Source organism: Bufo bufo, chromosome 5, assembly GCF_905171765.1.
Source record: "Bufo bufo chromosome 5, aBufBuf1.1, whole genome shotgun sequence".
NCBI lineage: Eukaryota > Metazoa > Chordata > Amphibia > Anura > Bufonidae > Bufo > Bufo bufo.
Genome location: NC_053393.1, coordinates 136617986 through 136643171, shown reverse-complemented (window position 1 = coordinate 136643171; position 25186 = coordinate 136617986). Strand labels below are relative to the sequence as shown.

Genomic DNA, 25186 nt, shown 5'->3' with positions numbered 1-25186 from the left:
TCTTTTGCCAAGATATTTCTCTCACCCAGCATGGGTATATGTAAAATGACACCCCAAAACACATTCCCCCAACTTCTCCTGAATACGGCGATACCACATGTGCGACACTTTTTTGCAGCCTAGGTGGGCAAAGGGGCCCACATTCCAAAGAGCACCTTTAGGATTTCACAGGTCATTTACCTACTTACCACACATTAGGGCCCCTGGAAAATGCCAGGGCAGTATAACTACCCCACAAGTGACCCCATTTTTGAAAGAAGACACCCCAAGGTATTCCGTGAGGGGCATGGCGAGTTCCTAGAAATTTTTATTTTTTGTCACAAGTTAGTGGAAAATGCTGATTTTTATTTTTTTATTTTTTCATACAAAGTCTCATATTCCACTAACTTGTGACAAAAAATAAAAACTTCCATGAACTCACTATGCCCATCAGCGAATACCTTGGGGTCTCTTCTTTCCAAAATGGGGTCACTTGTGGGGTAGTTATACTGCCCTGGCATTCTAGGGGCCCAAATGTGTGGTAAGGAGTTTGAAATCAAATTCTGTAAAAAATGACCAGTGAAATCCGAAAGGTGCTCTTTGGAATATGGGCCCCTTTGCCCACCTAGGCTGCAAAAAAGTGTCACACATGTGGTATCTCCGTACTCAGGAGAAGTTGGGGAATGTGTTTTGGGGTGTCATTTTACATATACCCATGCTGGGTGAGAGAAATATCTTGGCAAAAGACAACTTTTCCCATTTTTTTATACAAAGTTGGCATTTGACCAAGATATTTATCTCACCCAGCATGGGTATATGTAAAAAGACACCCCAAAACACATTCCTCAACTTCTCCCGAGTACGGAGATACCAGATGTGTGACACTTTTTTGCAGCCTAGGTGGGCAAAGGGGCCCATATTCCAAAGAGCACCTTTCGGATTTCACAGGTCATTTTTTACAGAATTTGATTTCAAACTCCTTACCACACATTTGGGCCCCTAGAATGCCAGGGCAGTATAACTACCCCACAAGTGACCCCATTTTGGAAAGAAGAGACCCCAAGGTATTTCGTGATGGGCATAGTGAGTTCATAGAAGTTTTTATTTTTTGTCACAAGTTAGTGGAATATGAGACTTTGTAAGAAAAAAAAAAAAAAAAAAAAAAAATCATCATTTTCCGCTAACTTGTGACAAAAAATAAAAAAAGTTCTATGAACTCACTATGCCCATCAGCGAATACCTTAGGGTGTGTACTTTCCGAAATGGGGTCATTTGTGGGGTGTTTGTACCGTCTGGCCATTGTAGAACCTCAGGAAACATGACAGGTGCTCAAAAAGCGGAAATTCACATTTTTGTACCATAGTTTGTAAATGCTATAACTTTTACCCAAAGCATTTTTTTTTTACCCAAACATTTTTTTTTTATCAAAGACATGGAGAACAAAAAATTTAGAGCAAAATTTATATATGGATGTAGTTTTTTTTGCAAAATTTTACAACTGAAAGTGAAAAATGTCATTTTTTTGCAAAAAAATCGTTAAATTTCAATTAATAACAAAAAAAGTAAAAATGTCAGCAGCAATGAAATACCACCAAATGAAAGCTCTATTAGTGAGAAGAAAAGGAGGTAAAATTCATTTGGGTGGTAAGTTGCATGACCGAGCAATAAACGGTGAAAGTAGTGTAGGTCAGAAGTGTAAAAAGTGGCCTGGTCTTTCAGGGTGTTTAAGCACTGGGGGCTGAGGTGCATATAATGTAGTATAGTAAGTGTATATGGGAATAAAAACGTTTTAGTGCTCTCAGATTCTCAAGCACTGTGGCTCCACAGAGCCTTCCCCATTTGTGTTTGTGAATCACAAACAGTCTCTAACACAAAGTTATCATTGCTCGTCATGTTAAAGATACAGCGGACCTGGTCATATCGCTGTTTCTAAGCACATGCTAGGCTCACACTCCTCCTCCCTCCTGTATACTCTTACACACAAGTGAGATCAGTGCTGAGGCTGCTGTAATCACAGGACACATGCAGCTTGCAACTCACCATTTGGGTAGGATATTCAAACTATTTTAGCTATAGCTCTATATTTTCTGCTCCTGCAGCTGACATCAACAGGAAGGAAGTAAAGTAATACAAGTCTCCTTCTACCTATATTGAAATCTATGCATTATGACTGGTTAATAAACATGAGTAGTGGGGGAAAAGAATAGAGGGCTTTTGAGGAGGGGTTGAAGTAAAATAAATTTTATGTACAGTGATTGGGGCACATGACAATAATTGTGACATGTATATAACGCACACCGTTCTACAGACTCTACATCAAATTTTTTTTTTGTAGCAAAGTCTACCAAGTAGAAATATAAAGTCGTTTACCAAGACTTTATAACTGATGATCTATTCTCAAGATAGGTCATCGGTATCTGGTGGGTGTCCAACCGATCAGCTGTTTGAACCAGCGCTCCTGTGAGCGCCGTGGCCTTATCGCAGCTTACCAAGCACAGCACCGTACATTGTATAGCAGCTGTGCTTGGTATTGCACTCAGGCTTATTCGCTTCAAAGGGGCTGAGTGGCTCCTAGGCCACAAGACTGATGAACGTGTCAACACTGGCCTAGGAAAAGCTGAGAGAAGGCTGTGGCGCTACTGTGAGCGTCGCTGCCTTCTCGAACAGCTGATTTGCAGGGGTCCTGGGTGTCAGACCTCTATCCTGAGGATAAGTCATCAGTTATAAAGTCTCGGAGAACTCCTTTAGGCTACATTCACACGTCAGTATTTTTCTATATCCTGATTTTCGGTCCGTTTTTTGCGGATCCGTTGTTCCTGAAAATGTTTCCGTATGTCATCCGTTTTTTGCGGATCCGCAAAAAACTGAAACATGTATAAATTTCAATAAGCAAATAAAGTTGTTTGGATTTCTTTGAAAAAAAAATAATTAAAAAGTAATTTCCAGGAACGGAATCCGCATAAAACGGATGACATACGTAATGACATCCGAATGTCTTCCGTTTTTTGCGGATCCATTGACTTTGTATTGTACCAGGATCCGAATTTTGCGGAAAAGAATAGGACATGTTTTATATTTAAACGGACATGTGGAACGGAACAACGGAAACGGACACATTGTGTTGTCCGTTTGTTTCCAGGACCCATTGAAAATGAATGGGTCCAGATCTGTTCCGCAAAAAACGGAACAGATCAGGAAATAAAAAACGGACGTGTGAATGGACCCTTAAGAGGGTTTTGTGGGAACTGCTCAGCTGAGCTTTTCTTTGTTGTCGTTTGTTGTCTTTCATAGCCAAAGGTACACTCAACATTACAGCGAAAATTAAAGGCAATTTGTCACCACATACTAGTAGCTAAAATGGCCGGCGCTGGGTGCTCCATTCCTGTACAGTGTTTGCACAAAATGTGCTACTATCCGACTTAATAGGCCAGAGTGAATATGTTTTTACTTCTTGGCCAGCGCAGCATAGCAGACAGGGAGCGGAGCCTCTGGGTAGAACATACCGCTCTCATTGTACCTAGTGGGTAATTTGCATATCATAAAAAGCCTATTTTCTCTGGACTGCTGATGCATAAGGACATGCCACAGATATCACTGACTTAGAACTAGAGTGGCCGATCGTTTTACCTACTGGTATGTGGTGACAGATGCCCTTTAAAATTATTTATGTCAAAGTAAAATAAGTTAATACTTACGCAATTTCACAGTTTCAGATTTGTGATTGTCATTCTTACTAGGTTGCATCAAGGGGGCAAAAGAAACAGCTAAAATGTTCTTACTTTCCCATGTATTCTGTCCTGTTCTCTGGATCTGTGTAAGCTAAAGAGTTGAAACCAAGCATGTTAATAGTTAGACAAAAGCATTACAATGGTTGTACAAATATATTGTGGTGATCCCGAATCATCAGGATTTAAAAGAATGAAAAACGAGGCAAGGGCACCTGCTCTAGGAGCAATGAGGGTGTTGCCATTAATCCTAGAGACACAGCTTTCTCTGCAACTGCCATGCTCTCTCCACTTTGATTGACAGGGCCAGGCAGGAGCGATCACGTTTACACTGTCAAAGTGCACAGAAAGCCGAGCCTCTAGGAGCAAAGGCAACGCCCCCATTGCTCCTATAAGCTCATTTGCATATATTAAAACATAATTTTTCTCAGCAAAGCAGACACACATGAACATGGGGCCAGGACAGATGCCTTCAGCTGCCAAGCGCACATTTAACAGGTTATCCAGTTTCATGGGTACAAATCTGCTGACAGATGCCCTTTATGTTCACATGTTGTATATTTAAAGGTTTTTTTCTGAGACTTTTACTACTGATGACCTATCCTCAGTATCTGATCGGTGGGAGTCTAAACCATGGGACCTCCGCCGATCAGCTGTTTAAGAAGACACCGGCGCTAGGAGTAGTTGCAAGCCCTTCTCTCCGCTTAGTCAAGGCCATGTGACATCATGCTTATTAGTGCATAACTGCTGTTAGCACCGCTGCCTTCTCAAACAGCTGATCGCCAGGGATCCTTTGTGTCGGACCCCCACTGATCTGATACTGATGACCTATCCAGAGGATAGGTCATCAGTAGTGAAGTCTCAGAAAACCCTTTTAAAGAAGCCATTATTAGAAACCATGGGGGTTATTTACTATCAGGTATATACGCCATGTACAATTTCTGGTGTATATCTGGTGCAGATAGGTTATTTGCACCGCAATCTACGACTTTCCCCCACTGACACCAGGTCTAAAAAAGGGGGCATGGTGTGGGCAGGGAAGGGAACGGGCTGACAGGCCCATCTCATTCATCATGTTATATGCCTGTAAGGAAGCTGGCTTACATTTAGACGGGCGGTGGATGCGCCTCTACATAACTTCGGTAGATCCACCGCTAGCACAAGGGGTTTTTCAAACCGAAGTCTAAATCGCCGGTCCTAATAAATGATCCCTCCCCCATGTATTTTAAGCCCTCTTTCTCCTCCACTTAAGTCAATGGTATGTAAGTGATAGGGTGGCAGTGGTTTGAAAATAAATAAATATGCCCTAAAAAGGGGATGGTTAAAAATCCCCCTGACAAGTGAAAGATTTTTTTTTATTTATTGGATTTAGGCAAACAAAAATACACAGCCACTGACTTGCTTTATTTAAAACATTTACTATAAATTTTAGTCCTATTAGCACCAATATATTTGGCCATAAACACATCTGTCAAAAGGCGACGCTTCTGTCACACCTTTGCACAATAGAAAACTATGGGTACATCAGTATAGAGAATGGGTCTGTATTCAGGAGGATACATGTCATGTTATTCTCCAGTTTGGCCGACAACATTTGGTCTGAAAACATTACAGAAGATCTCACTTACCATAGAAATGTAGTACAGTTTTACCAGCACAAGGTGGCCAGCGGATCTGCCTTCTGCTCATCCCAAATCTCAGCACCTGCATTCTTGGCAGCCATGGTTTATAATGTGAATACACACTCCACATGAGCACACTACAGGTCTAAGGGCTGAGACACGACCCATATAAGCTGCTATACTACATTATACTACATTACCGGATGGTCAGGCCAAGGAGTTAGCTAATGAAGTGACAATGATCTGGATGGAAAGATACTATTACAGCTTACCTACGGACCTGGATATTGTAGTATGGTCAATGACTTTTCCTCATTTTATACCTGCTTCCACTGACTTACCTACAGCTAAATGTGCAACAGAAAAATTTAAAGTGACTGAATCACTATTTCATTGAGATTCTATAGACCACCCTCCTAGTACTATGCTGTAGCAGGTGCTTGGGCACCTAGTGAATATTCCCGCACTGTATGTGAAAGGTAGAACATGGTTGTGGTCAGCACCACTCAGGCAGGGAAGCATCATAACTAGCATATGGCACGCAAGTCAAACTGGAGTAGAGCGCCATTCAGCAGCTGCGACAGCACAATTTCTAAGCATCTTATCTGGTGACAGGTTTCCTAAAGTGGGGGGTTCACCTGCGTGTAGCGTTCTGATCGCAAAGGACGTAACTACAGGTGTGCATGGTCTGGTTCACCATTAAACGACACTAAATCAGTCACTGTTGGTTCACACCATGCTTAGCCCTCTGTTGGGCTATACATTTGATTACCCGAGAATGGTATTCATATATATCTACACTGGGACAGAACCATTCCCTGCAATGAGCCGTACAGCGGGGTGTGAACCCTTACCTGAAAATCTTGGGTAAAATGGTGAACCTATGCTTAATTAAACTAAACTGCATCTTGAAAAAAATATAGGCAGTGGGTGAATTTATCATGATTTTATTTTGTGCCACATTTATAAAATGTCACGTTGTTTGATAAATTTATCTCATCATTAAACCCAACACTTTTGTCTAGAAAAGCTGCTCCAGTTTTTCTACTCCTCCCTCCTACTGGAGTGAGATTGCAACTTTATAAAAAAGTCTCAGTGATGAATCTGGAGTGAAACTCATTAACATCGCTAACCATGCCCACTTTCTCACCCATATTTTATTTTATTTTTTTTAAGTCCAAAAAGTTGCAAAATTAACCTGAGATGAGTCCTGTCCCTGACTCATCTCAGGTTAATTTGCATATGTATCAAATCTTTTTTTTTTTTTTTTTTTTTTAACAAGAGCTATGGGGACTGGGTATTGCGGATGTGCTAGTGGCCGTCTAGCAACCCATGTCCTCAGCTCTATACACAAAATCCAGGGGACAAGTTCCCTTTAATATAGACACAACAATATACCAGAATATATTAAAGTGGTTTACCGGGGTCCAGATATTGATGACCTATCCTTAATACCAGATCACCCGTCACCCCACTGACCGGCTGTTCGATGCAGCTGCCAGAACCACCATTTTGAACCAGAAGCACAGCTGTGTTGTCGCCATGCCACTTTACTGCAGCGCAACTCCCATTCATTTAACCCGGCATGGCCACTACACTTGTCTCCCAGCTCTGTTCAAAAAGGGTATTTCTGGTTCAGGCAGCTGCAGGGGCGTGGGTGCCAGGTGTTGGACTCCCAATGATCTGATATTGATGGCCTATCTTATCCTGAGGATCGGTCATCAATATTTGGAGCCTGGAAACCCATTAAAATTAAAATAAAAAGGTAAAAAAAAACAAGGTATCACCTGGTCTTCAATAGGCATGACTAAAATTCCTCCAACTTTCAACAAAATTTTCATGTAATTTTCATGGTCTTTCTGGACACCAGCACCACAATAAATCCGATCATATTGTGGACTGTCTGATGCTATCTCCAAACAATTTCCAACAACGAAATTAGGCTCGCAAAATTCAAATCTGAAATCCAAAATGTAACAAATCAACACGTACAGCATTCAGGTAGACTTGGTTGGTCAATGCAGTAAATTGCCCTGCACGGTGATCAGTAGTGACGGCTTATAGCCAGACGCCTTATGTTATGGGATTTATACTAGGAGCTGTGGCAGTAGGCAAAACAAACATATGCTATGCTGTGATGGATCAATACAACCAAAAATAGTGACTTGTATAAAAGATGTAGTCTTTCTTTTACCTTGCCTACATCCAACACAGAAATACATTAGTCACATATTTGTGGAATCACTTTAAAAAAGGTATTGCTCAAAAGTTGATAAAATGAGAAAAAATTTCACCTATTCAAACCCCCAACAGCCTCTGTTTACTTGTCCTTTCATGTGACCGCTGCAGCCAATCACAGGCCTCAGGGTTATTGTGTCATACATGCTAGCATCATTTCAGAGGCCGGTGATTGGCTGCAGTGATCAAGTGCATATACTTTCACATACTGTAACTACAGGACAAGTAAAAAAAGAAAAAAAAGAACGGTGAGGTATTCGACAGGTGGATCCTATTCTAGGTCAATGGTCACCGTTGGCATAAGTCGTGTGACATATCTTAACTTTGTCATGGTTTCCTTTTGAAAACCATGACGCAGAGGTGACCATAGCCTTATAACCACTGCTTGGCATGCAGCTTCATTCTCTTGTGAACAGCCTCAATCGTTCCAATAGCTGCTACAGTTTCTCAGATACAGTTGCAAGAAAAAGTATGTGAACCCTTTGGATCTATATGGATTTCTGCACAAATTGGTCATAAAATGTGATCTGATCTTCATCTAAGTCACAACAATAGACAATCACAGTCTGCTTAAACTAATAACACACAAAGACTTAAATGTTACCATGTTTTTATTGAACACCACATCACAGTGCAGGTGGAAAACGTATGTGAACCCCTAGACGAATGACATCTCCAAGAGCTAATTGGAGTGAGGTGTCAGCCAACTGGAGTCCAATCAATGAGATGAGATTGGAGGTGTTGGTTACAGCTGCCCTATAAAAAACACACACCAGTTCTGGGTTTGCTTTTCACAAGAAGCATTGCCTGATGTGAATGATGCCTCCCACAAAAGAGCTCTCAGAAGACCTACGATTAAGAATTGTTGACTTGCATAAAGCTGGAAAGGGTTATAAAAGTATCTCCAAAAGCCTTGCTGTTCATCAGTCCACGGTAAGACAAATTGTCTATAAATAGAGAAAGTTCAGCCGTCCTGTAAAGATGACTGCAAGAGCACAGCGCAGACTGCTCAATGAGGTGAAGAAGAATCCTAGAGTGACAGCTAAAGACTTACAAAAGTCTCTGGCATATGCTAACATCTCTGTTAGCGAATCTACGATACATAAAACACTAAACAAGAATGGATTTCATGGGAGGATACCAGAGAGGAAGCCACTGCTGTCCAAAAAAAACATTGCTGCACATTTACAGTTTGCACAAGAACCCCTGGATGTTCCACAGCAGTACTGGCAAAATATTCTGTGGACAGATGAAACCAAAGTTGAGTTGTTTGGAAGAAACACACAACACTATGCATGGAGAAAAAGAGGCACAGCACACCAACATCAAAACCTCATCCCAACTGTGAAGTATGGTGGTGGGGGTATCATGGTTTGGGGCTGCTTTGCTGCATCAGGGCCTGGACGGATTGCTATCATCGAAGGAAAAATGAATTCCCAAGTTTATCAAGACATTTTGCAGGAGAACTTAAGGCCATCTGTCCACCAGCTGAAGCTCAACAGAAGATGGGTGTTACAGACAACGACCTAAAGCATAGACTTAAATCAACAACAGAATGGCTTAAACAGAAGAAAATACGCCTTCTGGAGTGGCCCAGTGAGTCCTGACCTCAACCGATTGAGATGCTGTGGCATGACCTCAAAGAAAGCGATTCACACCAGACATCCCAAGAATATTGCTGAACTGAAACAGTTCTGTGAAGAGGAATGGTCAAGAATTACTCCTGGCCGTTGTGCACGTCTGATCTGCAACTACAGGAAACGTTTGGTTGAAGTTATTGCTGCCAAAAGGAGATTCAACCAGTTATTAAATCCAAGGGTTCACATACTTTTTCCACCTGCACTGTGAATGTTTACATGGAGTGTTCAATAAAAACATGGTAACATTTAATTATTTGTGTGTTATTAGTTTAAGCAGACTGTGATTGTCTATTGTTGTGACTTAGATGAAGATCAGATTACATTTTATGACCAATTTGTGCAGAAATCCATATAATTCCAAAGGGTTCACATACTTTTTCTTGCAACTGTATGTTAGGCCAGAGAATACAGATTAAATTAGTCAGAACTCACTTGTCAAAGCTATCACTATACTTAATGAAAGCCTCCAATTTTTCCTTGGCATATTCCACCACATCAGAATGCAACTCAACCCCATGGTTAATGCCAAATGGACCTACGACATAAAAAAAGCAGGTTAACACAGATTAAGACCAGAACACGGTAAAATAAAATATGACCACGTCTAAAAACAGTCTGGATTCTTTACCCCCTTCATCGAGTGGAGCAGCCATGTCACAGCTCGGATAAACTCCTAAGCAGTTGTAAATATAGTGATCCCTCAAGATGCAATGGCTTCAGGAAACAATATTTTCAACATACAATGGTCTTCCCTCGACTATCGTAGGTTGAAATTAGACTCAACGTACAATGTCCCAGACCCAGATCGAATCAATAAACATGGTAATTTCATTGGTGAAACACCTTTATTAGTTGTCTAGAAGATCCTCTGTGGTACTACATGTCCTGTACTGCCCCGTCTGAGTCAGGATGAACTGCTCCTTTAGACACCAGGTGAGTGGTGGCTTCATTTTTTTTAAACCGGGTACATGTATGTACTATGCAAGAAGCTCCTGCCCTCACCATAGAAAGTGATTTACAGCTTTTTGTATAGACTTGCTTCATCTGTCTCAGTCATCTGTTTACATTTTTCTAAAAACTTTACTTATTTTGGGATGACATTTTGGGGCTTTGGAACCAATTACTGGTTTTCCAAAGGAGTTATGGACTACCGTTACAATGCTTTGAGCTCACAATAGTCACTCCGCAACCAATTAATATTCTAATTTGAGGAACCACTGTACTCTATAGGGGTTGTCTCATGCAGAATTTTATAACATAAATGATTATAAACATTTTTTGTATTTACACTTTATAACTGGAGATATTCCAGTAATGATGTTAGTATAGTGCCACCAGCTGTTTCTATTGAAAAGCCTTTCTGTGTCCACTTCAGTAAACATACCGAGGTGGACACACATGCTCAGTCTTCCACTCTCTGTTCTTTCAGGTGTGCGGAAGTATCCCTGGTGGGGTGAGTCGGCTGCTACTGAAGCTGCAATATCTTCTATTATTCTCGTTGGAGATGCTGAGGAAATAATAAGCGAGTGAGACGGCATTGCTTGATCAGCATCTTCTTTGAGAAGGAGAGCAGACACTGTGGCTCCAGAACACCAGGCTCATGATACCAGAAGCAAGAATATGCAGGAATCAGCACAGAAAGCCTGTTCAATAGAAACAGCAGGTAGCACTATACGAACATTAGTCCTTGAATATCTTTAGTGTTAAATCAACTCCTAATTATTAAAATCTTTAAATAATGCCTATATCTAAACACAGAATAACCCCTTTACACATGACAGTCACATGCCAGAATAGTGATCACAGTATTCTAGCTGTCACTAGACCATGTATTGTACGGTTTACCGTATATTACAGGCACAACACCAGGCCTCCTGCCAGTTTTACTAAACCAAACTAAGGTAAATTAGGCTATTTTCACACTGCCGTTTCTGGGTCCGCCTGTGAGATCTGTTTCAGGGCTCTCACAAGCGGCCCAAAACGGATCAGTTCAGCCCCACTGCATTCTGAATGGATAAGGATCCGTTCAGAATGCATCAGTTTGGCTGCGTTTGGTCTCCGTTCCGCTTTTGAGGCGGACACTAAAACGCAGCTAGCAGCGTTTTGATGTCCGCCTGGCGATGGGGAGCCAAACGGATCCACCCTGACACACAATGTAAGTCAATGGGGACGGATCCGTTTTCACTAACACAATATGGTGCAATTGAAAACAGATCCGTCCTCTATTGAATTTCAATGCAAGTCAAGACTGATCCGTTTTGACTTAGACTTTTTTTTTTATGACTAATACAAACGGATCCGTTATGAACGGATACAAGCGTTTGCATTATCGGTGCAGATCCGTCTGTGAAGATACAAGACGGATCCGCACCGAACGCAGGTGTGAAAGTAGCCTTACGCGTGCAGTAGAATCACTAGAGTTATGGGTACTCTGACTGCAAATTTGGGCCCCTTTATGACTGGGCGATTTTCCATTTTGTTTTGTTTTTTACTCCCAACCATAACTTTTTTATTTTTCAATTTACACAGCCGTATGGCACCATTTATGGTTGCATAAAATGTAGTGGGCAAAGGAAAGACATTTCAAATGGGATGGAATAAAAAAAAAAAATTCTGCTGCAGTTTTATGAGTTTTGTTTATGTACTGTTGATGCATTTTTATTTTCGGTAAAGGGGGGGGGGTGACTTTAAATGTTACATATTTGGAAAAACTTTTTTTTGTTTCTTTTTTTTTTACACTTTTTAATAGTTCCTCTAGGGAACTTGAACAAGCAATCATCAGATTGCTTCTCTCATAGACGCCAATGGATCAGCATTGGAGTCTATGAAAATATTCACTGTGTTCATATGAACCCTTACCACAGGCTCCACAGGAACTAATAAGCGACAGCCTCGGATCATCAAGGAGGACGAGGCTGCCGCACACACGATCTGGTTCCCTCAATCCTGGTTTGCGGCCAGGAGTGCATTCTCCCAGTTTTTATCCTCACAGATGCAGTGGTCACATTTGACCACGGCATCTGAGGAGTTAAATGTGTGCGTTCAGTGTTTTTGTTGATCGCATACATTAGCCCCAGGTGCCTGCCGTTTAAAACAGCAGGCACCAGGCATTTATGATACCCGCGAATGGGTGCCATATTTAAATACTTGGCAGGCAACGTATAATAAATAAATATATATATATATATATATATATATATATATATATTTATTTATTAGGCGGTCGTGAACAGGTTAAAATGTGACAATGGTTGATTTTGCCAAAAGATACTAACGCCAGGCACGCAGTGTAATACATGAACACTTTGGCTTTACATTCTGGCTCATAGAGGGGGTTCCAGGCAGGGCACAACCATGTGCACCTTAGAAAGCATCTCTCCACTCCACTGCTAGACTTAAGGGCTCATTCACATGACCGTAGGCCAGCCGTGCTGCAGACCAGAAATTGCGGTCTGCAATGCACGGACGCTGGCCATGCGAATCCTGCATTGTGGCGCAGACCCATTGACTTAAATGGGTCCGCAATCCATAATATATGGCAGAAGATAGGACATGTCCTATCTTTTGTGGTGTGGAGGCATGAACCTGAAAGCCCAGGGAAGCGCTTTGTAGTGCTTCCAATCCGTGGCATATTTTGAGGATTGCGGACCCATTCAAGTCAATGGGTCTGCGCCGCAATGCAGGATTTCTGCAGCTGTTTGCGGCCTATGGTCGTGTGAATGAGCCCTAAAGAGGTTTTAAATGTATCCCCTATTACGACCTGTGGAGGTCAGATTGCTGGAAAACCCATGATGAGAATGGAAGTCCTGAGGTTCCCCCACCTATCACAAGGATAGAAGTCCTGTGGCTCCCCAACGATTACAAGAATGAAAGTTCTGTGGCTCCCCCACCTATTAAGAAAATGGAAATTCTGTGGCATCCCAACCTATTAACCCCTTAAGGACTCAGCCCTATTTCACCTTAAGGACTTGGCCAATTTTTGCAAATCTGACCAGTGTCACTTTAAGTGCTGATAACTTTAAAACATTTTGCCTTATCCAGGCCATTCTGAGACTGTTTTTTGTCACATATTGTACTTCATGACACTGCTAAAATGAAGTCAAAAAAATTCATTTCTATGTATGTAAAAAAAAATTGCAAATTTCCAAGTTTCAATTTCTCTACTTCTATAAAACATAGTAATACCTCCAAAAATAATTACTTTACATTCCCCATATGTCTACTTCATGTTTGGATCATTTTGGGAATTATATTTAATTTTTTGGGGATGTTACAAGGCTTAGAAGTTTAGAAGCAAATCTTGAAATTTTTCTGAAATTTTCAAAAACCCAATTTTCAGGGACCAGTCCTGAAGTCACTTTGCGAGGCTTACATAACAGAAACCACCCAAAAATGACCCCATTCTATAAACTACACCCATCAAGGTATTCAAAACTGATTTTACAAACGTCGTTAACCCTTTAGGTGTTCCACAAGAATGAATGGAAGATAGAGATACAATTTCAAAATTTCACTTTTTTGGCAGATTTTCCATTTTAATAATTTTTTTCCAGTTACAAAGCAAGGGTTAACAGCCAAACCAAACTCAATATTTATGGCCCCGATTCTGTAGTTTACAGAAACACCCCATATGTGGTCGTAAACTGCTGTATGGGCACACGGCAGGGGCGCAGAAGGAAAGGAATGCCATACGGTTTTTGGAAGGCAGGTTTTGCTGGACTGGTTTATTTGACACCATGTCCCATTGTGACAGGATGCCCGCTGAATGTTTTCAGCGGACATCCTGTTCCGATCACCGCCCGCAGCGCCGCAATCTAGTTTTAAACTTAGGGCGAACCGGTACGTCCGGAGTCCTTAAGGGGTTAAGAGAATGGAAGTTCTGTGGCTCCCCCACCTATTAAAATAATGGAAGTCCTGTGGCTCCCCGCATGAATGGGCCAGTGGTCAAACATGCACACTGCTGCTCCAGTCATCACTATGGGACTACAGTACAGAAATTGATGAGTACATCTTTTGCAGTTGATTTCAGTTCCATTGTGATTCTAGTATTTTTTCTGGCAAAAAAAAAAAAAAGCCACAAAAGTCCCAATACACCCAATTATACTGGTCATAACTCTGTCACGTACAGAGCATCTGCAGAACACAAAGGAAAGATAAATCAGAAACCTATTTAACCCCCTTAGAGACAGAGCCTATTTTCATTTTAACATTTTAGATTATTATTTTAGGGGGGGGGGGGGGGGGTCAAAATGACAAAAAATAAATAAGAAAATAAAAATAAAATAAAAATAATGGCAAATAGTGTATTTTTTTATCTGTTACTGCGTTCACCACATAGGAATTTTTTTTTATATTTTAATAGTTCAGACGACGGACGCAGCGAAACCCAATATGTTTATTTTTTTATTGTTTATGTATTTTTAGATGTAAAATTGGGAAAGGGGAGTGGGGTGATCCAAACTTTTAATATATTATTATATTTTTTTGTTTATAACTATTAGCCCCCATTGGGGCCTTGTTCATGGGATCTTTTGATCCTCTCTCCTATTCACCCTAATAGAGATCAATTAGGGTAAATAGGATTTTTACTCCCTCCATTCTGAGCTGTGCCTCGTGCAAAGCTCAGCATAGAGAACGTAATGGCAGGCTTGGTTCGCTTCAGAAGCATCCAGGCTGCCATGGCAACCGATCGGAGACTCGCTATTTCACTGAGGGGGCTCCGATCGGAAGGCTTCACTCACAGGTGCCACGATCAGCGGCCCCCATCAGTGATTGACAGCCTTCCATCTATGACTGTGCATACAGAGATAGCTGTCAGTCACTGATAGGACTGCCTCCTTGACTTCATACATATATAAATACATACATTTACACAAATGTATGTATTTTGCAGTCCACAAAACGCAGATCTGCAAAAAATAAAGTTTGACGTCAGTGTTGCATCCTTTTTTTTGTGTGGACCCACTGTAACAATGCCTATGTTTGTCTGAAAACAGATGCGGACAGCATGTGATGTGCTCTCCGCACCTTTTGCAGTCCTACTGAAAGGAGTCTGTATCCAATCTGCAAAAAATGAGGATCAGATGTGGACCAAAAATTGTTGTGTGAATGGGGCCTATGCATAAATATAAATGTATAACTACTTTCACAATCCTTTCCAACAAGACTATGTCAATCTGCTCCGCTGCTTCAGCTTTATAACGTGCTGCCTGCAGATTACACTGCACATTCATGCCGACAGGTTCCCTTAAAGATTTGGCAGGGATTATAACACCTGTATGTCTTGGCCTCCTTGACCACTAAAGAAGCAAAACTCCGGATTATCAATTTACCGTATTTTTCGCCCCATTCCGTTATGGCAGCGCTCCTTAGTACCGGAGGACCAGAAAGCGGTGAAGGCTCTGTACTCACCGCTTCCTGGTCCTCGGCTGTGCACACGCTCTCCGACCTCACGCTGTGCGCTTCAGTTCACAGCGCAGCCGACGGCAGGATGAAGAGGATCGTGCTGGAGGAGAGGAGCGGCGTTGTCCAGGAGCAGGAGAGGCAAGTGGTTTATTTTGCGATTTGAGGCTTCTGAATAATGGCTTAGGGCTGATTACATATGGCTGGGGGCTGATATTAGGCATGGAGGACTGATATGAGGTCTGTTTGGGGGGTCATTCACATTGGGGCTGTGAGCTGAGGTCTGATTAATATTGGGGGTCTGACCAGAGGTGTAATGAATTTTATTTTTTTCCCTATTGTCCTCTAAAACTAGGTGCGTCTTATGGGCCGATGCGTCTTATAGGGGGCGAAAAATACGGTACATTACTAAACTAAAGTGACATAAAAGACAAAGCAGTGTATAATTTAACCCTTGAAGAATGGAGCGATTTTCCATTTTTGCGTTTTACTTTTTTACTCCCTGAAGTCATAACTTTTTTTTTATTTATTTTTTCAGTTGACAGCCATGAGGGTTGGTTTTTTTGCAGGACAAGTTGTGCTTTCTAATGGAATAATTTAATATTGCATGATGCAGGGGTACTCGAGTACTTTTTGTAAAGGTCCATTAACCTGAGTCTGTCATCGGGTCCAGGTCTGAGCCACAATAAAATGCAAGGACGACAATACCGGTGGCATGTAACACACTGCAGCAATTTCTTTTTACAATACGATACACCTCTAATCCCATCCAACAGTAATTGTGCCCAAACACAATAAAAATGTCCCCTTAGTGCCACCTACAATATTGATGTGGCTTCCCACACAGTATGATGCCCCTTCGGTACCCCCACAGAGTAGGATGCTCCTAAATGCATGTCCACTAGGATGTCTGTTAAGTGTTCCCTGCACAGTGATGGCCCCTTAAATGTCCCCCCCCCAAATTAATGTATCCCTTAATTCTCCCTGAGTAGCATCCTTTAAGTGGCTACACAGACAGAGTCTTGCCCTCTTAAATGCCCCCACAGTATGATGTTCCCTTAAGTGGCCCAACTCAGGTGTGATGCCCCATATTACCTCGTTTAAATAATCATCTACCCCACATTACCCAACTGTCAGGTCCTCCCCGCTTCTTCATTATTCATCGGTTGTTCAGGACTGGGAGGCGGGATGAAATTACGTCACCGTGCCTGCTGCACTGAGCCACTGAAAGCACAGCGTGGTGCAAGCTCCACTAATAGTAGATATGCCCCCTTAGAGCCCCCTCACACCAGATATGCCCCTTTAGTACCAACTTCACAGTAGATATGTCCCTTCGGTGCCCCTTACACTAGATCTGCCCCTTTAGTGTCCCCCACACTAGATATGACAGTTTAGTACCCCTTTGCAGTAGATAAGCCCTTAGTGCCCGCTCATACTAGATATTCCTTTAGTGCCCTCTCACAGGAGATATGCCCACTAAGTGCATCAATAGCGATATAGTTTTATTTATAAAAAAAAACAAAAAAACAACGCACTACTTACCTAGCTCCCACTCTGCCGATGAATGGAGCACATCATCCTGGGGCTTGCGCTTTTCTCACTTAGCAGGCGTGATGACGTCATTTCTTCGCTGCTGGGGTCAGAGAGCATCGGCCAGGGAATGGTGGAGCAGGGAGCTGCTGGCTCCCTGCTTCACTACGGTATTCAACTGTATCCGCGTGCTTAGGACGCAGATACAGCTGGATGCGGGACACACAGGGGTATGGACAGCGGGTAACAGAGTTCCAGATTTGGACCTCGGTCTGCCTGTTGAGTACCCCTGATGTAGTGGGAAGCTGAAAAAAAAAAAAAAAATCAAAATGGGTTTGGATTAGGAAAAAAAAAAAAAAATTTCGCCATACAATTTAGTTTTTACCGCATAAATATGATGCGTTATCTGGATTTTGCAGTGATACCACGTTTATGCATCCCTCACACAGGCAGTGTTCAGTCCGTGATTTCCATCAGTGATTTTGAGCCAAAACCAGGAGCGGCTCAGAAGTCATAAGCTTTTTCTTGCAAAACATTTAAGCAATCCGAACTTTAAGTTGGACACAGGGACGTGCGAAATAGAGAACCATGTCCCAACCGGTGATGGGTCATCTCATTTAGCAGCTGCAAAGGCTTTCAGCAACGTGTCACAACTGCTTTTGCAATATTGTGCTGCAGCCACTCATATCGGGCTGGGTTTGGACAACTCTGGGTCAGATGTACACCATTTATCCCCCATACAGATAAATCTACACACCCATTTATTACACATTCTGCAATAGCATTTGGTTATTTTGGTCTGTATGTTCTGTGGCTGGAGCTCCATTTCATCCCGATACTGATCCCATATAGCAGGGGAACACAACCTTTTATTGGTTCAAGGGCCACTCTGTAATACCAACTCACTGCCAAGGGCATCTGTCAGTAGATTTGTACCTATGAAACCGGCTGACCTGTTGTATGTGCGCTTGGCAGCTGAAGAAGTCTGTATTAGGGTCCATTCACACCTCCGCAAACTGCAGAACAGCAAAACACGGATACCGGCCATGTGCGTTCCGCATTTTGCGGACCGCACATGGCTGGCACTATGATAGAAATGCCTATTCTATCAAGGTGTAATGGCAAGGCCCCCGCTGCTCCTAGAGGCTGATTAGCATATAATAAAACATACTTTTTCTCAGCAGTACGGGCTCCTATGAACATGGGACCAACACAGAGGCCTTCAGCTGCCAAGTGCACATGTAACAGGTCAGACAGTGTCATAGGGACAAGTCTGCTGAGAGATGCGCTTTAAAGTGTAACTGTGCTCCGGCCTGTGCAGCCTTCGTCACGGCAGCCAGTAATCCGTACTCCAGTACAGTGCTGACAAGCCAGCGCTGTACCACAATGAGGATTTTAAGAAGGGGTAAAATCTAGGACTTTGGCTCCTTTTTTCAGATGGACCCGCACCTATCTCTAGAACAAAGAGAATAAGAGCGCACCACACGTGCGTGGTCGCCCTCCATTCATTTCTAGGTGTGGGACCCACACCTATCTGACGTGGGTGGCATATCCTAGAGACATGCCAACACTGTTTAAGGCGAGACAACCCATTTCAAGGGGTATTATTATCAGAGACAATTAGGGCATATCAAATGTACAGTGTATGCCATAAATGTCCGATTCCAAGATTCCCACCCATCAGTAAAAAAGCAGGCCCTTTCTCCCCCAAGAAGCACTTTAGAGAGGGGGAGACCATGCATGCATGTGGCGCTCTTCCTTGTACATTATGGGTGTTGTAGTCACAGCCTAGCATTTTACAACATCCATAAACTACAACAGAGTGAGCCGCATACCTAGAAAGCCACCTCTCTAACTCTCATCTATTCAGAGATTTCATTCTCCTGATAGGTGGGGGAACCACAGATGGCTACACAGTACACCATTAGAACTGGCCCACCCTGGTTCCTGAGCGGTGTGCTACTCTTCTATCTGATATGGAACATACATGTGAGAAATCTGATGGCTGGAGACCGCGCAGAACAGCAGCATGGGCCACAGCTTGTGCACCCCTTCTCTACACAGAGGTGCCGGCAGCCACCATTAGACAAGCTTCCCTAGTGGTGGCAGCCAGAACGGTGTCCTTTAAAGGCTACAGTATATGGGGGCATTTTGTTATTACTATTGCATTGTACTCATTTTGAGCTGAGATGGTCTTTAATAAAAATATGGAGCCTTTTTCTGTACAGGGCCAGGATGCTCTAGTAGCAGCCTTTGGATTTTCTCTCTTTTCCGACAGTTGAGGAGCTGACGGGCTCCTTATCGCTGACATTACAAACACTCAGTTCTTATCTTACTGATAAGAATATGGCTTAAAATATAAAAACTACAGTTTGCAAACCAGCCCCTGGATCTGAATCCTTTTGTAATTGCATGTAATTAAACATTGAGTATAGCTACCAAGTTATTCAATAAACCATATCTGTATTGTGCCACCTGCTGTTAGTTTTTTTGACCTGCTCACTGAGATGGCCGCACATGCTCAGTTTTATCATTCAACTGCCTCCTGAGTTATGATAGGGAGAGACGAGACGGGGCGTTTATTGAATTGAGCTGCAGCAGAAAAGACATAGGCCTCTTTCACACGGGCGTCGCGTGTGAGGGACGGACAAGATTCGGGTGCGTTGGGGGAAAATGCGCGATTTTTACGCGCGAGTGCAAAGTGTTTTAATGCGTTTCGCACTCGCGTGAGAAAAATCGGCATGTTTGGTAACCAGACCCGAACTTCTTCACAGAAGTTCGGGTTTGGGATCGGTGTTGTGTAGATTTTATTATTTTCCCTTATAACATAGTTGTAAGGGGAAATAGCATTCTTAATACAGAATGCTTAGTAAAATGTCCATTGAAGGGTTAAAAATAAACAAATTTACCTCACCCCATCGACTTGATCGCGTAGCGGATCTCCTCTTCTTTCTACTTTCCTCAGGACCTGGCTAAAGGACCTTTGATGACGTCACTGTGCTCATCACATGGTCCATCACCATGGTGATGGACCATGTGATGAGCGCAGTGACGTCACCACAGGTTCTTTTCATCAAAAAATAAAGTAGACATGCCAGGCTAAGCATTCAAGTGGATTAAGGTGAGTTTATTGTTTTTTTTAACCCCTCCATCACTATTTTACTAAGCATTCTGTATTAAGAATGCTATTATTTTCCCTTATAACCATGTTATAAGGGAAAATAATGAAGATCAGGTCCCCATCCCGATTGTCTCCTAGCAACCATGCATGAAAATCGCAATGCATCCGCACTGCGATTTTTACGCAGCCCCATTCACTTCTATGGGGCCTGCGTTGCGTGAAAAACGCACAATATAGAGCTTGCTGCGATATTCACGCAACGCACAAGTGATGTGTGAAAAATCACCGCTCATGTACACAGCCCCATTGAAGTGAATGGGTCCGGATTCAGTGCGGGTGCAATGCGTTCACCTCATGCATTGCACCCGCACGGAATTCTCGCCCGTGTGAAAGGGTCCTTAAAGGTGCCACCTTGATAGAAATCTAGCAGAGCAATGAATTGGAGATCTCTGGATCCATGTGAAGCACAGGGCTGGCTAGCTTAGTTAGAATGCGGTTGTCATGTACTATATGTCTGATTCTAATTTTTTTACATTACTCATGGGATAACCCCTTTAAATAAGTGTTTATGACCTCTTAGTATTTTTTTTAATGATAAGGGTTATTAAATGACAAAGTACCAGTCGCACAGCTAGAAAAAAACTCTTTATGACAGAATGGCTAGACATTTTTAATAAAGACCAATCAAAAAAATTTATTTGTAGCCCAAAATGAGTGAAATGCAATAAAAAAAAAAAAAAAAAAAAAATTGCCTCCAAAAGGTGTACATAGACTTTAAAAAGGGATCCTGTCAGAAATACTGCTTTCCCCCTAAAACTGTTATCCCCCCCTATACAGGGGCTAGGGAGACCTCTCTTATCTGCACTACAGCACTTTGAAGAAATCCTGGCTTGCATGCAGATTAATCTCTGCGATCTTAGTTGCAATCCCTCCTATCTAGGCTTCACTGATGTTTCCAACGTCACTGTCCCCTGTAGAGATGTCACTCTATACTTGCCAGCGGATACTACAAGATTAAGTTACATGTGACATTTTTTCAAAGTTTACAAAATGCTGACATGTTTCCTTTGGTGCCATGTATTTACAGGGGATCACATGCTGTACATAGTAGCACCACTGCTGAGGCCAGTGACTGGCTGCAGTGGTTTCATGTACAGCACATGAGGCAGGACAAGTAAAATGGAGTTCAATGATAGTTTAGGGTTTTATTTTTTTTTATCAACTTTCCTGTACTTTGGCAGTTTTTTTTTGTCAAATACCAGGGGGTGTAGCTACCATTATCCCCTTCGCTAAGACATTATATGCAACACCTTATTATCGCTTCAGTAGCCTAATCCAACTGCAGACCAGGGAAGAAGCCATTGCATTGGTGTCTCACTGGAAACGTGTGAATCCCTGTGGACGTGTTCCAATATATCGGGATCACTTCTGCTTCCAGTGGACACTTCTGACATTGCATCTCACCAGACATTTACATTAGTACAGTATAATGGTATACAGCATCCTGTAGGCACAATGACTACTGTAACAAGATTATTCTAGGAAATTTACAGAAGCAGGAAAATGGTTTACCTAATATAAGGCCCACCATGGTACTTAAGTATCCAGTTCCACTTCCAAGATTAAGAAAAGACAATCCTGGTTGAAGTTTTAGGGCCTCCATGACTTCAGAGTAGATGCACGGTGCAGACAAGTGTATGTTGCCATGCTTCCAGGCCAAGTCCTTATAAGCATTGTCCCTGTATCCCTCCAGGTAATATTCCCCTCGATCGATTGCTCTGAAGGCTTGTTCTACTTTCTCAGTGCGTATATACTGTGCTTCTTTAAGATTATCAATCAGATCATCGTTGTCTTCCCCAGCACTTACCGCTCCTCCCATCTTCTATCAATTGCTTTCAAATGATTTGGTAAGACATTCGCCAAGCACAGAAGAAAGGGTCAGCAGATCGCTCACTTGTGCGAGGTCAAATCTAGCAGCTCATCGGGGCACCTGCTGTTCATGCACCCTGCAGAAGAAACACTGCAAAGGGATTAGGATTATAAAATCTTATAAAATCTGCAAAAGTCAGAAGCAAATAAAGTCATAAAAAAATACATTACACGTGACTGGGAATATTAAAAACTGAGGATATTTGCATAATCTCGAAATACCCCAAAGACAAAGTGTTCACATGCAAGTGCTAATGTAGTAATTGGCTATTTCATATCACCTTATTTATTTTACTGCATTTTAACTTTAAATAAATCAAAGAAAATGTAACAAAAAAAAAAAAAGAAGGATAAGGGTCTGACCATTGGGGGCCCTGATGATCATTAGAATGGGGGTCCATGTTCCCTCGTTTGTATGTAGCGGTGTACACACATGCGTGCTGCTGCTCTATTCAACTCTATGGGGCTGCCGGAGATAGCCGAGCGCTTGTACAGTACTATCTCCGGCAGTCCGACAGTTGAACAGAAGCGGCAGCACTCATGCGTGTCCGATGCTCCGGTCAAACCGTGGAAACTAATGCGACAACACCTTTAAGGAGGACTATTTTGGCCTTCAGACCCCCATGTTTTTTCGGAGTGGTATATGTTTTTCTAATTTTAGGCAGTAATGACATCTTACATTTGAATACCATGTTGTGCCGCCACATCCAAAGACCCAAATTTAATTTTCCTCCCCAATGAGCCGTGCCAGGACTTAAGTTGTAGACTTGATTGGTACCATTTTGGACAGTATTTTTTGGCATATTTTTTATTTTTTTTTAAAGAATATGAGACGAATGTGAATTTTTCCACAGGTACCGCAGGCTGGTGTGGAAATAAAAAAAAAAGAAGTAGAAAACCCTTTAAAAGAAACAAGAGAATTGGAGCTGTGGGTCATATAAATGTTCTAACCCCTATAGTGTATTATGGTGCATTGTTGGGACCACAACCCAAACCTACCTCTACCCCAGTCTGCACAAAGTGATGAGTAGGTGCAATCACACTGCACCCACTGTAGTGCCATGACATGGGGCTCCATCCAAAATTCATTAAACAATGTTACCATGAACACTATGTCACTGTGGTCTACTGGTCATACCTGAGGAATCATTTTAAAAAAGGATATAAAGAACTGTATGATGGCGGACGCAACAGACTCTTCACAGAGAAACATAAGGCTTTTAATATTGATGAACTATCCTCAGCTGTATGAAGGGAAGCTGCGCACGTGCCGTCTCCTGTCTCTCTTCCTGCTCGCCATAGACATAGCAGCGGCCAGCAGGAAGAGGGAAAGGAGACGGCACGTGCGCACGCCTTCCCTTCATACAGGTGCCGGACCCCCGCCGATCTGACATTGATGACCTATCCTGGGGATAGGCCATCAATATTAAAAGCCCAGAGAACCCCTTTAACAACGATTAACCACATTGAGAATGGTTTCATACAACGCACGTTTCTTTAAAAACAGTTTTTCAGCCAAAAGTGGATTAAAAAAAATATATAAATATATAAAAAGGGCTGGCTTGTACTTCTCCTTCCTGCTGTATTCACTTCAGGCTTTGCATCAAATACTGGCGCAGGGTTTAAAGAATGCCGTCTTAAAGTTCAGAGGAACAGACATTTCCCAGAAGAGACTAAGGTTTACTCACAAGTAGTTGGAAAAGTATACATGCCATTCAGAACGGTAAATCAGCTTAGACTGACAATAGAAAAAGCTCAAAGTAAACTAAATAAATAGCTGATCCAATAGATGACAATAAAGGGGCAGCGTCCCCATTAGAAAAGGCGCATGCCATGGCAGACGATCTGAAATGAATAAAATAATCAGATTCAAACAGTATTCCCATCAGGAACATGCCATACGCGTCCGATAGGCGTGGGTCTCACCACTTCAACAGCGGAGTCAGCATGCATGACCCCCTCTCTATTCCGGGGCCCAGTTCTGGAGATGGGAGCGGGTCCCACAAGTAGGTTTCTACACACATACATATATCATCGTAAAGGAACTCGCCTACTGTAGCCCGATCACTTCCAGCATTGTTGCTCTGGTCACTAAGTGTTTGGCTGCAGCCAATCGGCTTCAACGGTCTCATGCTGTATACCACTGAGGACAGTAATTGGCTGCAGCGGTGTCCAGTGTATACAGGTACGTCAATGCCGAGGCCAAGATGATAAAGCCTTGGCTGGAGGTTCGGAGGCGGAAATGAAATGGGCGACCAGACATAATTTTTTTTATGACAATTGCTGAATGAACTGGTCATTCCTGATAACCTCCTGCTCGTCATTTACATGCAGCAGTCACGTCCACTGTATGGGGTCGAGGGACCGTTGCTGCCATCATTCATCCCCATAGAGCGCTGTTTACATAGCACGGTATGCCAACCAGAAACTAATATATAGGTGCCCGCTTCAGACAAGGAATGAGCATTTGCCTGTTCATCCGGTGATCACAGGGCTGCTATTGGGAACCAGAGTTCCTAATAAAACTCATTTACAATAAATGCTTGAATCTTTGGCCAGGGGCCTTAACCCCTTAAGGACCTTGCCATTTTCCACCTTAAGGACCTTTTTTTAATTTGACATGTGTCACTTTATGTGGTAATAACTTTGAAATGCTTTTAGTTATCCAAACTATTCTGAGATTATTTTCTCGCAATACATTGTACTTCATGATAGTGGAAAATTTTAGTCAATATAATTCCCATTTATTTATTAAACAATACCAAATTTACAGAAAATTTTGAAAAATTCACAATTTTCAAAATTTGAATTTCTCTGCTTTTAAGGCAGTGATACATCATAAGGCTACTTTCACACTAGCGTTCTGCTGTCCGCTCGTGAGCTCCGTTTGAAGGGGCTCACGAGCGGAGCAGAACGCTTCCGTCCAGGCCTGATGCAGTCTGAATGGATGCGGATCCGCTCAGACTGCATCAGTCTGGCGGCGTTCAGCCTCCGCTCCGC

At 42.4% G+C, this 25186-nt stretch overlaps 1 protein-coding gene across 4 annotated transcripts in view; it reads right to left on the bottom strand.

Annotated features, from left to right (window-relative positions):
- PCMTD1 (protein-L-isoaspartate (D-aspartate) O-methyltransferase domain containing 1) overlaps nucleotides 1-25186 on the bottom strand; it is a 47180-nt gene that overhangs the window by 4188 nt on the left and 17806 nt on the right. Inside the window, exons 2-5 of one of the 4 annotated variants that reach the window (XM_040432384.1) lie at nucleotides 21830-22277; nucleotides 9637-9739; nucleotides 7114-7285; nucleotides 3675-3798 (exon numbers count right to left, since the gene is read on the bottom strand). In XM_040432384.1, the coding sequence (XP_040288318.1) occupies nucleotides 3675-3798; nucleotides 7114-7285; nucleotides 9637-9739; nucleotides 21830-22136 (706 nt within the window). In that variant the 5' untranslated portion in view covers nucleotides 22137-22277. The remainder of the gene's footprint in view (nucleotides 1-3674; nucleotides 3799-7113; nucleotides 7286-9636; nucleotides 9740-21829; nucleotides 22278-25186) is intronic. The other 3 variants (XM_040432386.1, XM_040432385.1, XM_040432387.1) reach the window with 3 other exon arrangements.